This window comes from Cetorhinus maximus, chromosome 16, assembly GCF_964194155.1.
Source record: "Cetorhinus maximus chromosome 16, sCetMax3.hap1.1, whole genome shotgun sequence".
Lineage (NCBI taxonomy): Eukaryota > Metazoa > Chordata > Chondrichthyes > Lamniformes > Cetorhinidae > Cetorhinus > Cetorhinus maximus.
This window is the reverse complement of record NC_135894.1, coordinates 96,939,850-96,952,274: the sequence shown is the minus strand read 5'-3', so window position 1 is coordinate 96,952,274 and position 12,425 is coordinate 96,939,850. Positions and strand designations below refer to the sequence as shown.

Genomic DNA, 12,425 nt, shown 5'->3' with positions numbered 1-12,425 from the left:
GCCAATTTACACACGGCAAACTCCCACAAATACTTAATGACCAGATAATCTGTCATTTTCTTTTAACTTGGGTTGAGGGATAAATATTGGCCAGGACACCCCAGACTACTGCCATAAATGAATTTTTAAAAATTTCAAAAAGGCAAGGTTGCCTTCCTTGAAGGACATTTGTAAACCGGTTGGGCTTTTTTTGACCATATGCGGCCTACTGTGATTTTTGTTCTAGTACTAGCCCACAAACCACTGTTAGCCTTGACAACTCTTGCTCACTGCCCAAGCAATATTGAAAGAGCAAAAGGTAAGATGAGAAGAAGTGTCTTTTTTTTAATGCAGAGAGTTGTTGCAATGTAACTTTCAAAATTAAATTGGATAAATACTTTGGGAGCACATTAGCAGGGCTATTGGGAAAGGACAGAGGGGGGGCGATAATCGGGTAGGTCTTTTAAAGAGCAAGTACGATGGGCAGAATGGTCTCCCGTGCTGTATGATTCTTCATGCGAAGAATAGCCATTGGAATGTATTCCCCAAGATTGTTGGAGTCTCTGGAATTCTTAATATCGAGTAGTACTTTCAGGAGGTAAGTTAAAGAATCATTACAGTGCCGAAGGCCATTTGGCCCATCGTGTCTGCGCCAGTTCTCCGAATGAGCAATGTAGGATGCAGTTGTCAACCTTCTTCAGGTTGATGGGGCAAGGAAAGTGGAAGATTGGCGTTTATTGTGGAAACATTACCAATCTCTTGCGAGTAAGAACTGAAGTGCCTCACATTTTATTTATTTCTTTTTAAGCATCAAGCAATGCTGGGAAGATAGTGGGAATCGTTATAGCAGTACTGCTGCTTTTACTCTTACTGTTCATCGCCGTTTGGTTCGTTTTTTGGAGAAAGAAGAAGAAAACCTATGAGAAGGAGCAGCCTTATGAAATAAGGTAACAGCAGTTTCTTCTTCTGTTTATCACAGACAGTCGCTGATTATCTGTCAAATGACACAAGCCATTTGCCTTTACCACAGGAGTGGATTGCAAAGCTAGCGCTTATAATTTCTTCAATGAGTCCACTATTTTGGGTTTTCTAATAAGTACTTCCCCTGTACTCAAGAGGATGTAGATTATGGGTAAACTTCATGCACAGTAGGTGGCCATTCGGCCTGTCATGCTTGTACTGGCTCTTTGAAACAACAGTCATGCTTAGTTGCACACCTTAGGTTTTTGCCCATAAGTGTTAAGTTTCTCATTGTCAAGCAGCTGACCAGTTCCCTTTTGTTTTGCAATCGCCTTCCACCACCCACTCAGGTAGTGTTCCTGATGGTTGTGTTGGATTGATAATCTGCTGGTGCCTTATGACTTTTTGTCAGTTTCCTTTCCCAATTCAGAGCTGCAGTGTTCAACCAACTTGACAGGAGCCAGGGTTCAATCCATTTAGCTTCTGTTAGCTCAAACTGCTGATGGGGTAACACTCCAGGGCTAGAAAGAGTGGGTTAAGTTGGACTAATTTTCATAAAGAGCTGACTGGGCTGAATGGCCTCCATCTCTGCTGTAGATTCTAAATTTGCTTGGATGGAGTGGGGAGGAACTTGCGTTTCATTATCTTCAGAGATTCAGAGAGAAGAGCTTTGGGTGACTATTTTAAAGTCGGCAATTGCTTGCACTACATTGATGGCGTGATAGTGTAAAATCACTCCACTGCTCTTTTCCCCATAGCCCTGCAATTTTTTTTCCTTTTTTAATTACATTTCAAATTTTGAAAGTTGCCATTGAATCTGCATCTACCAGCTTTTCAGACCATGCATTCCAGCTCATTATATGCTCACATGAGTCTCCTCATCTCCCCTCTGGTTGTTTAGCCAATTACTTATAAGTTCTCTGGCTACCAACCCTACTGCCAGTGGAAACAGCTTGTCCTTGTTTACTCTGTCAAAACCTCACAGTTTTGAATGCGATTTGTTCAGCAAGTGCAGCCCATCCTGAGCGCACTCACAGCTACACCAACAAATTTATGATCAGTCCAGACCTTACTGTGAGTAATTTACACTTGCTCGGAGTGACACACATTCACACACAGGGACCCGTTCTCTGCAAACAAAAGAAATATGTTCAACCCTTGCGCCTTTTTTGAATTACCCGGGAGCTTGGGGAGCCTCTACTTCCCTGTTGCTTTCTCCATGGCAATGCCTCAGCCAATCAGAGTCAACTTGCCAACCAACCTGCACCCTTTTCTCCTGCAGTATGAACTGTTGTGATTGTTTGAAATTTGGTATTCTTGCATTTGGCCTAATGACTGCAGGATGAAAAACTTTGGTGACATGTCTCTCTTTTCGGCAATATTAAATCTGGATTCAATTTTCCCTGATCTAAGAAGAACCCTTACAACTTCTCAAGTGTCTCCACCTAACAGAAGTCCCTCATTCCTTTTACCATTCTAGTAAATCTCCTTTTCACCCTCTCCAAGGCTTTGAAACCCTTCCTAAAGCGTGTTGCCCAGAATTGGGTACATTATTCCAGCTGAGACCTATCCAGTGACCTATAAGGCTTTGGCATCAGTTCCTTGCTTCTATGGGTGCCGGCTTATATTGTAAAACTGCTTATACTCAATTCCATATGAAGAGTGTCAGCTGTGGCTCAGCAAGTAGCACTCTAGTCCTTGAACCAGAAGGTTATGGACCCACTCCAGGACTTGAGCACAAAAATCAATACTTCACTGCACTGTCTGACGGGGCGCAGTACTGTCAGAGGTGCTGTCTTTCAGAGGAGATGACAAATGGTCTGTGCTCTAAGGTGGACATAAAACATCACGTGGCACTACTATTTCAGAGAAGGGCAGGAGAGTTATCCCTGGTGCCCTAGCCAATATTTACCCTTCAGCCATCATTGCAAAAGGAAAATGGATTTTCATATTGATGTTTTTCTGGGAGATGCCAAGTTTGCAAGATAACATTTCACTTCAAAAGTCATGTCATTGTCTGTAAAGTGCTTTTTGAGATCTCCAGTAGTAGTAAAAGGCACTTTATAAATGCAAGCCTTGTACTTTTTGTGTTCTAGATTCTGTCTGTTTACATTGCATTTTAAATGACTTCTTGCTCCCTGTCTTAACAGAGAGGATGTTCCTGCGCCAAAAAGTCGGGTTTCAACGGCCCGAAGCTACACTGTGGATTCCCAGCGTTCCTCCCTGGGCTCTATGTCTCCCTCCAACATGGAACCCTACAAGAGCCATTATGGCCCACTGGCCACCGACGACGTGGAACGCCTGCCCAATCACAGCCCGAACATCAACCCTTCGTACAAGGTAGCTGCCCCTAGTTTGAATCGGATGGGGGCTGTTCCTGTCATGATTCCAGCACAGCACCGTGATGGTTCCATTGTGTAGTGCACAATTCAAAAACTGGTCCCTTTTTCCTTTTTAATACACTAGGTGAACTGTAAGGAATATTTCTGTTTGAAAATCCACCAATATCAATCTTACGAGATTTGCCTTTCATACTGTATGCACGTTTTAGGAAGTGTTCTGGTTGTAATCTTACCTGAAGTTAATAACAATTTCCTGTATTTGGCAAGAGTTTTGTATGTGTGGTTTAGTTTTATATATCTTTTTTTAAGAAAATTCTCATGCAAACATACGAGAAAATCCTTTGGTTGCCCCTGTGATACATAGAGTTTGTTGGTTTGAGTTGGGGCTGTAATAAGGAGGTTGTGTTGGGGGAGGGGGGGGTGAGTGGGGATGGGGGGATGGGGTGATGGGAGCTGGGGTGAGTGGGGATGGGAGGGGTAGGGAGGGGGGATGCTGGGGTGAGTGGGGATGGGGGGAGTAGGGGGGTGGTGGGGGGAGGGGGTGTTGGGCTGGGATGGTGGGGTGGGGGGATGGTGTGGTGGAGAGAACGGAACAACCAGAGCTCTTGTTCCTGATCAGTATCTAATGAATGCCATTGGATGGTGCACTGACTTGGCGTTGGGCAGCATCCAATACTGGTGGTGGCCAGGTAATTTGCAGGTGCTGACAGGGCAGTTTTCCAGTTGGCAAGCCATCATATGGATGGCAGGTACTATGGGATTCACATCCGAGCACTCAGAAGGGAACTTTTATTCAGCTGAACCAAAATGTTTCCATTAGATGTCCCTCATTTGTACCGTGTACTGCGCCCTTAACATCAACCCTCCAGGTGCTGACAATTAAATGGCCACCTTCACACTTTTTTTGGCTACAAATTCATTTGGTTCTTATTTCTACTGATTTTCTTTTCGGTGGGTGTGGCACTGTGTGCATGTACTTTTCTTTGTTTGAGTTCTTCAAAGTCCAGGGTTGGGCCTGGGTGGGTCACTCCTATCTCCTGTTATTCTTTTGGTGTGCCTTCTGAATGTCTCTGAAGCGTTGTTTGCCTTTTATTAAGTTGGAAAATAAAAGTAACTTTTGAGGTTCATTAAGATGAGATTTATCGTTGCAGTCGGGAGAATTTCGCACAACCTTTTTTTAAAAAAAAATGTTAGTCAAATTATGTTTTTGCTTCCTGTGTTGTTTTGTTGAATATATTTGTGTAGTGAAAAGCGATTGAGAACTTGATGAGGGGAAGTGACCATGAAGATTGAGAACTTGATGCGTAGGGATGCTTATTTTGCTCGGTGTCGACCGGCTCAGTGGCTGAGATGCTCGGCCTAGTGAGATTAATTGGATAATCCCACCAAGGAACTGTCACAGACATGATAGGCCCAATGGCCTCTTTTTGTGCTGTCTTATTTAATGATTCCAGCAACGAGCCATAACAGGTCAGAAGGGCACAATGCCAATTGCTTGGTGTTGAATTAGCTGTTAGATTGTTGAAATTGGTGAATTTAATAATCCTGGGCTAACTGGGGTGGGGGGGGGGGGGGGCGCGGGGGTAGGTTGGAGGGGGAAAGCTAAAGCTGGTGCTCCCTGGAATGCTACCTGGTGACCCTCTTCCCCAAAAAACCAAAATTGTGTGCAGCATGCACACTGTTGAATGAGAAGGAGCAGTGGAAACATGGGTATGGCTAAAGGACACGCAGCAGAGAGTAACGGTGAAGCATGGTGCTTCAGGGGAGTGTACAGCGGTATCACTTAGTGGATTCATGTTAGGGCCACTGTGCCTGCTGAGTGTAATTATAAAGAGCAGAATCAGGGATGATTTGCGATGCACCTCCAAGGTCTTGCTGTCTAGCCTCCCGTGCCCATGTGCATGGCCATTTGGGGGAGGTACTGAGTGGGTGGCACTTGGGACTGTTTCCAACCAGAGCTGCATGTTTATGGAAAGAGGAGAAAGCTTGAGGTTGGGGAGTGGGAATAACTTGTCATTTCTATGCCATTGGTTGAAGAACAAATGATTAGGAACTGACAGTGCTATTGTAGCTGATCGTTGAAATTACTTCTAAATTGAAGAATTCAATTCCTTTTATATTAATACTCCAACTTGAAGGTTTCCTATTTGGTAGTATTCTTTTTTAGGAGGTGCTTGGAGGAGCAGAGTGGTGGTGGACAGTTTTATCTTTCTTTCCTGAAGTAAATTCAAACAAGTGCATTCATTATCCCAAAGCCTTGCTACAAATCTGAAGGATTTCAAATTCATTATGTAAATATTTTGTAATAAGTTTAAGTTTTATTTTAATGTTGAACTGTTTTGTGGATGTTGTTCCCAGTCTTACATGAAACTCATTGTTTAAAGTGGTGGTTTATTGTAATACATCAGCGTGGAGTAGGCTGCATGAAGGATTTAATGTTAGTGATTGTTGCGAGGCGGGGAGTAACTGAGCAAATGGCTTATGTTGCAAATACAAATATGGAATTTTAGAGTTTTTGTGACTTCTACTTTAATAATACCTAGTGTGGAGCCCTGGCAGGTACTTTGAGCTCCATTTGGGAATAGCTCTATTTCTGCTGTCAGACAGTGGAATGGACATTGGATCAATCCCCATGTTTTTTTTTTATGGCTAGTGTTTTGGTTTGGATGCACAGAAGCTTGTATTTTCCCCCATTTCTGATTTTGTTACTCAGCGAATTAAATTATAAAGGCTTTCGTATGGTTTAAAGCTGGTCCATAAGTTCCTGGATTTGAACCCTGATCTCTTGAGTTCACTGATCTTGGCAAGTGTAGTGGTTTGGGAATTGTCCCGTGTTCATGGGCTAACGGAGGTGGCAGGGGAGTGGGGATGGGTGTCTCCCCTAATTGTTGGCCTCTGTTGGAGAGCAGTAATGTGTGTGGATACCTGGTGAAGGCAGGATCCAGCCTGCTTTGACCTCACAGCTATGAACAATGGACACCCAGTTGAGATACTGGAGGGCAGTCAAATCTTACTGAGGGTTGGCACCTTCAGGAGAAAGGTGCACAGAGGTGATTAATGTTTGCATGGTTAGGAGAGTAATACCATTTTAATTTTTGGTTGGGTGTGAGTGTGGGGAGGGGGAAAGGAAGGAGCATTTTTACCCTTTGTGGTTAGAAGGTCCTAGCTTTCACCCTGAGATTGAATGCCTCCTGAATGTAAACTGAGCACCACATTTTTTTTTAAAAAGCAGACAAATGAAAACCAGACAGAAGGAATGCTGGTGGAAGTGAGAAAGGTGGTGTCTGTTGCCCATTTCGCCTGTACCTATTTTCGCAAAAACATCTGCAGAAGTTGTTCTTTGTTGTCTCTTGTTCTGACAAATGTTTCTCGGGCCTACAGATTCATACCAATCTGGTTCATGATTCAAGCCAAACCTGTTTTTGCAGTAGAACCTGTTGGAGGATCCAATGGGGCAACTTATTTTTTTTTCCCATTTAACCCTTGCTTCAGATACAGAGGACTAGGCAGCTTAACGTGCCTTCACCAAGAGAGGGAGCCCACAGAAGGACAGAGGGGGTAGAGTGAAGGCTTAACCAGAGTGCTACCAGGAATGAGAGACTTCAGTCATGTGGAGAGACTGGAGAAGCTGACATTCTTCCCATTTAGAGCAGAGAAGGTTTGAGGAATGACCTTAGGAGAGGTATTCAAACTTGAGGTTTTGGTGGAACAAATGGAGAAAACCTGCTTGCCCATGCAGGCTGGTAGGCAAAATAAATATCACAAGAGGAGGAGGATCGATTTCTTCAGAGGGTTGTTGAGATTTGGAATGCAGCACTTGAAAAGGTGGTAGAGGAAGATTCCATAGGAGCTTTTTCAAAAGGCACCTGGACATGTACTTCAAGAGGGCTAATTTACAGGATTTTGGGGGAAAAAGCTGGGGCCTGCGACCAAATTGGACAGCTCTTTCAAAGAGCCAGTATCGGCACAAAGGGCTGAATGGCTGCCTCCTGTGCTGTGAGGTTCTATGGTTTCAAGTTAATTTGTTTTTTGGAATTATTGTTAACTGTAAAGAACTTGGGGAACAATCCAGCTTAAATCTTGCATTCCTTGAGGTCTTGGCTAATCACATGTCTGCATCATCAAACAGATATCCTGTCCATCTGCTATTGACCACCCCACAAGTCCTAACACTTGCGCAAGGACAGCGCTGAGCTATGAGCTAGGAAGATCCCACTTTTTCCATCTTTGGTTTGCCCATCTCCACTGACATGGTGTAAAGGGTGTTGGGTTGGGAGGGGTGAATCAGCCAGAGTTCCTGCTCTTAATTGGCAGTTGATTAGCCCCTTTGGAAAGGGGTCACGGGTGTTGGTGAGGGTGAGGTGGGTTGGCGGGTGGGTGGGATTGAGACTTGGCTGTGATGCCTTCTGTGGAGGAATAGTCAAGACTGCCAGTCATCACCCTTGCATATGAAGAATGACCACTTGACTGCTCAGTTCCCATGGAAAAAATCGCAGGGAAAGAGTGTGAGCCTTGAGAAGTGGGGAGGGGGGTTTGGAGGGGTGGAGGGGCAGCACTGGTGGGGACTCAGGCAGTTGTGAGACAAGAGAGAGTTTTCTTAAACACTTATGAAGGAAAATCTGCTTTAAACTCACATGCAACCATGGCAAAGGCTGCTCTGTAGACTGCGAACTATTAACCAAAATCATATGCACTGATTCTCTTCCCAGTTTCTGTTGTACTTTGTACTGATTTGTCTTTCTCAGTTTTGGAGCGGCACACTTTTTGTAATTATGCACGTTATTTCTGTGGACAAATTAACATGAAGTTTAAATAAAGACTTGACACTATGGAAACATTGGCTGCTTGGTATTTTGTAAGGGGTTAAAGGTCAAAGTAATCCACTCTGACGAGAAGCAGCCTGGATTTGGGAAGTTGTTTCTTTCTCTCTTTCAGGAAGTAGAAAAGTGATTTTGTACATGTGTGGGTTCTCTGAGGACTCGAAAATAATATAGGAACAGGAGGAGGCCATTCAGTCCCTCGAGCTTGTTCTGCCATTCAGTTAGACCATGGCTGATCTGTATCTCAATTCCACCTCTTTGCCTTGGTACCCTTAACCTGCGAAAGGTTTGTTAAGGTTAATCTCTGTTTTGAAATTCTGACCATCCCCTCCCCCCAGGCACAATGTGTTTATTTTTGGGGAGAGAGAGTTCCAGATTTCCACTACTGTGTGAAGAAGTGTTTCCTGACACCACCCTAACAATTTTAGAGACTAATACTAAAAGGGAATGTGTGATAACTATCGCCTACTTGAACTGAAAACATCCAGCAATATAATTGGATCATAAACTGGCAACAAAGACTTGTTTCCCAAAATTATTTTATAGCTAGCAAGCAAACCAACTCTGTCAATTCTTTCTAATTATTTTTGTTGCTAATGTTCTCAGCTTTCATACAAAGCTCTCTGTTTTGTTTCTCCCCAAACACCCTAACTGGGATTGCTGCTCCTTTGTATTTGCAACATTCCAGGCATCACCACAAGTAAGCCCTCTCCACATAAGACACTTCACACTGGCTCATTTTAAGAAGCTCAAGACCAGTTAGGGCAGCCCTCTTGATTGGCACCCTATCCACCACCTTAAACATTCTCCACTACTAATGCACAGTGGCAGCAGTGTGTACCATCCATAGAATGCACTACTGCAACTCACCCAAGGCTTCTCTGACACAGCTTCCAAGCCTACAACCTCTACCACTTAGAATGGGCAGCAGATGCGTGGAAACACCACCACCTGCAAGGTCCTCTCCAAGTCACACACCGTCCCGACTTGGAACTATATTGCCATTCCTTCTTCATTGCTGGGTCAAAGGTCCAGAAAAAGGTTCACCACCACCTTATGGGAAAATGGTAAGGGCAATCATAGTAGCCTTACCACTGACACCCACATCCCATGAATGAAGTTATATACATAAAAAAAACTGTGTTCTGATCTGTGACTGTTGTGGGGAAAGGTCATATTGTAGAAGTCTTGATGTGCATCTTCGGTCACACGTCTGGTTTCTGATGACCTGGAGATTGGAAGATTTGGCCCCATATGTAATATGGCTACAGAGGAGAGCAAATACTGTAAGATTTGCAACAAGTGGTTCACCTCCTGACTCCTCAAAACCTCTTCATCTACAAGGTTCCAGCATGATCATCGTTTGCATACTCACATGAATGGGTGAGTCAGTATCCTCTCCACTCTTGCTGGGCAATTCCCCTGCTGCCCGGGACCTTCTGTGACTGTCTCTGTGACTGAGTTAGAGCCGGAGACTTCAGATAGTTCCACGGTAGTTACCCAGGAAATGTTAGACCGACTAAAACTTGGTCTAATGCCTGAGTAACTCCACAACCGACCCCTCCTTCCCCAATCACTTCCCAACACCGCAACTATACACCTGACTATCCCCTGACCATCACCCCCCTCACCTGACCACTTGACTACTTCCTGACACAACTATCCAACCTAACCAACCACCCACCCCCCCTGACCTGACCCCACAACCCTCCCAACCTGACCTGACAACCCCTCCTCACCACACGACTACCATACCCCTTCTTGATCCAACTACATGTCCTGACTACAACACCCCCCCACCCCGCCCAGTCCAACAACCTATTCACCCACCTCACCCATCCAATCACTAACATTTAAAGACTGGACCTTTAAACTTATTTAAACTTGCCGCATGGCAGCTGGTGCCATTAAAGAAAAAAGGGCCATGGCCTGTCTTCCCAGACTCCACTTTGACAGAGTTCCCCGAGGGACGCTGCACTATGCAGTTGTGTGAAAGCTGGGATCGGAGGATCCCAGAGGAAATGGGCAGCAGCGTTGGGCCTGGGGAATTTGAGCACAGCAGCAATCCGCTGGTCATTACTGCAGCTCGGAAGATTCGGGCCATGATTACATCGGTGACAACACAGAAACCAGATATTCTACCCAACTGGTCTTTGCTGGTGTTTGTGCAGCACACAAGCCTCCCTCACCCTTCTTCATATCACCTTATCAACATATCCTTCTATTCCTCCCTCGTGTGTTTATCTAGCGCTCCCTTAAATGCACCTGTTATTCACCTCAACCACTCTTATGGTAGGGAATTACACATTCTTGCCAAACAGCCCATGCTTTCAAAATGTCTACTGTTTGGTCTGATTCTGTGATTGGGCAGCACTTGCTGAACAATTCTGAGTGCGCTAATAGTTTAAGATAATCAGTCAAGCTCATAACATGGCTCATTTACACTTGCTAAACGAGATGTACATCCATACACGGGAATCTGTTCTCTGCCACCAAAAGGAATATGTTCAAGCCTGGCACCTTTTAGTAGAATTACCAGGGAGCTTGGAGAGTCTATAGTTCCTTGTAGCTTTCTCCATGGCAACACCTCAGCCAATCGGATTCGACTTGCCAACCAATCAGCACCCTTTTCTCCCATAGTATAAGTTGTGGTTGTTTGAAATTTGGCATTCTTGCATTTGTCCTGATGAATATAAGGCGAAAAGCTTCAGCAACATATCTCTCTCTTCAGCAATATTCAAGTTCTATACTAACAAGCAACTGATAATATTGACGGTGGTGAGTTTGCCAATAGTGGTGTAGTTGTACGATAGGGAGTGCTTGTTTATGTTGGAGGCGGTCATTGTCAGGCACTCGTGTAGTGTAAATATTAACTGGATGATATCCATTGGAAAGCATTTTTGGAGGAGTTGGGAATATTGAGCTTAGTTGCTCTGTTACACTCCTGAGCAGGGAACATCATTGATGGGAGAATTTATGATGATTGTGCTGAGGACACAGTCTTGTGAGATTCTCTCGAGTAGTTGCACGCAGCTCAGGACAACCACCACCATTTTCAACAGCAGATGGAATTGAGATGCAGATCAGCCATGATCTAATTGAATGGCAGAACGGGCATGTGGGGCTGAATGGCCTGATCTATGTACTTGTGAACAAGATTGTCATGAAGATACTAATGTGTATAATGTTATTGGAAATTATTTTAAATTGGACTTGTAGAGTCTGTGTCTGTATGTGAGTGTGTGTGTGTCTTAATTGGATTAAAGCCAGCTAGCCTGGGTGCTTTGTGTACTAGATGTTAAACAGTAAGGTAGAGGGTATATTTGCATTTCGTTGAATAAACCATTCAAAGACTGGGGGTGAAATTGTGCACCTAGCTAGGAGACACCAAGCAATATGTTTATATGACTAATAACATTGATATTATGAAAGGGGTTTTATTGTTAAGAGGTGGACTTCAGAGGGCCTGGTGATACAATGAGCATTCACATTCAAAGCGAAAGGTAGGCATATACAGAAAAGAGTTCTGTCTGTGTGTGTCAGAGGCATGCCGCCTGCAAGTCTACAACTGTGCGAAGGAACCAAATTGAAAGGAACCTCATTTTTGAATTTGTAAGATAAGATGTGCTTTGCCTGGTGCCTGTTTAAGCCTATGGGTTATTGTTGCCTTGGTGAAGGTTTACCTAGGAGTGATTAATTTGGGGATTTGTTTAAAAGTTATTATGGCAGTAATTTGTAGATATGTGTATGTGTTTAGTTCCTTGTTAAATTAATAAATGTTTAATTTAATTTATATAAAAACCTCCGGAAGCTTGGTGGTTTCATTTCTGAATTCAGAGTTGCATCTCAAACATACCAATTGAAACTATAGGTTATGACAGTTGTTTTAAGTTTCCCTCTGGGATTTTAAATAACTCAGCCTTTACCAACTGCTGTGTTATAATAGTTAACTGGACTTTTCTGATTGCTGTCTTGTGTACTTTGACTCCTAGCTACAGGCTGAGATGTGCTCAATTTGGACGCCACTTTCATGTAGCACAATGGTGACTACGTTTCAAAAAGAAAATACTCTTGTTGACCGTAAAGCACTTTGAGACGTCTTGAGGTTGTGAAAGGCACTGTAGCAATGCAAGTTTCTTTTTGCAGTGAGATTAATTAACAAGTTTAGTTCCACACTGAGTATTTGCCAACTGAATGGGGGGGGGAGTGTTTTAGAAGCAATAACTCTATTCCTGTTCCTATAAAAGAATGAATATAAAGGTCAGGTTCCAGGGATCGTGATATTCTAAGATTAACATTGGCACTTTTCTCCGTAAGTTTCATT

At 43.7% G+C, this 12,425-nt stretch overlaps 1 protein-coding gene across 3 annotated transcripts in view; it reads left to right on the top strand.

Annotated features, from left to right (window-relative positions):
* The window catches only part of cxadr (CXADR Ig-like cell adhesion molecule), a 99,779-nt gene that overhangs the window by 68,840 nt on the left and 18,514 nt on the right, over positions 1–12,425 (top strand). For 2 of the 3 annotated variants that reach the window (XM_078560372.1, XM_078560375.1), the window contains exons 6-7: positions 788–926; positions 3,090–8,116. In XM_078560372.1, coding sequence (XP_078416498.1) covers positions 788–926; positions 3,090–3,360 — 410 coding nt within the window. In that variant the 3' untranslated portion in view covers positions 3,361–8,116. Of the gene's footprint in view, positions 1–787; positions 927–3,089; positions 8,117–12,425 lie in introns of those variants that run through there. The other variant, XM_078560373.1, reaches the window with a different exon arrangement.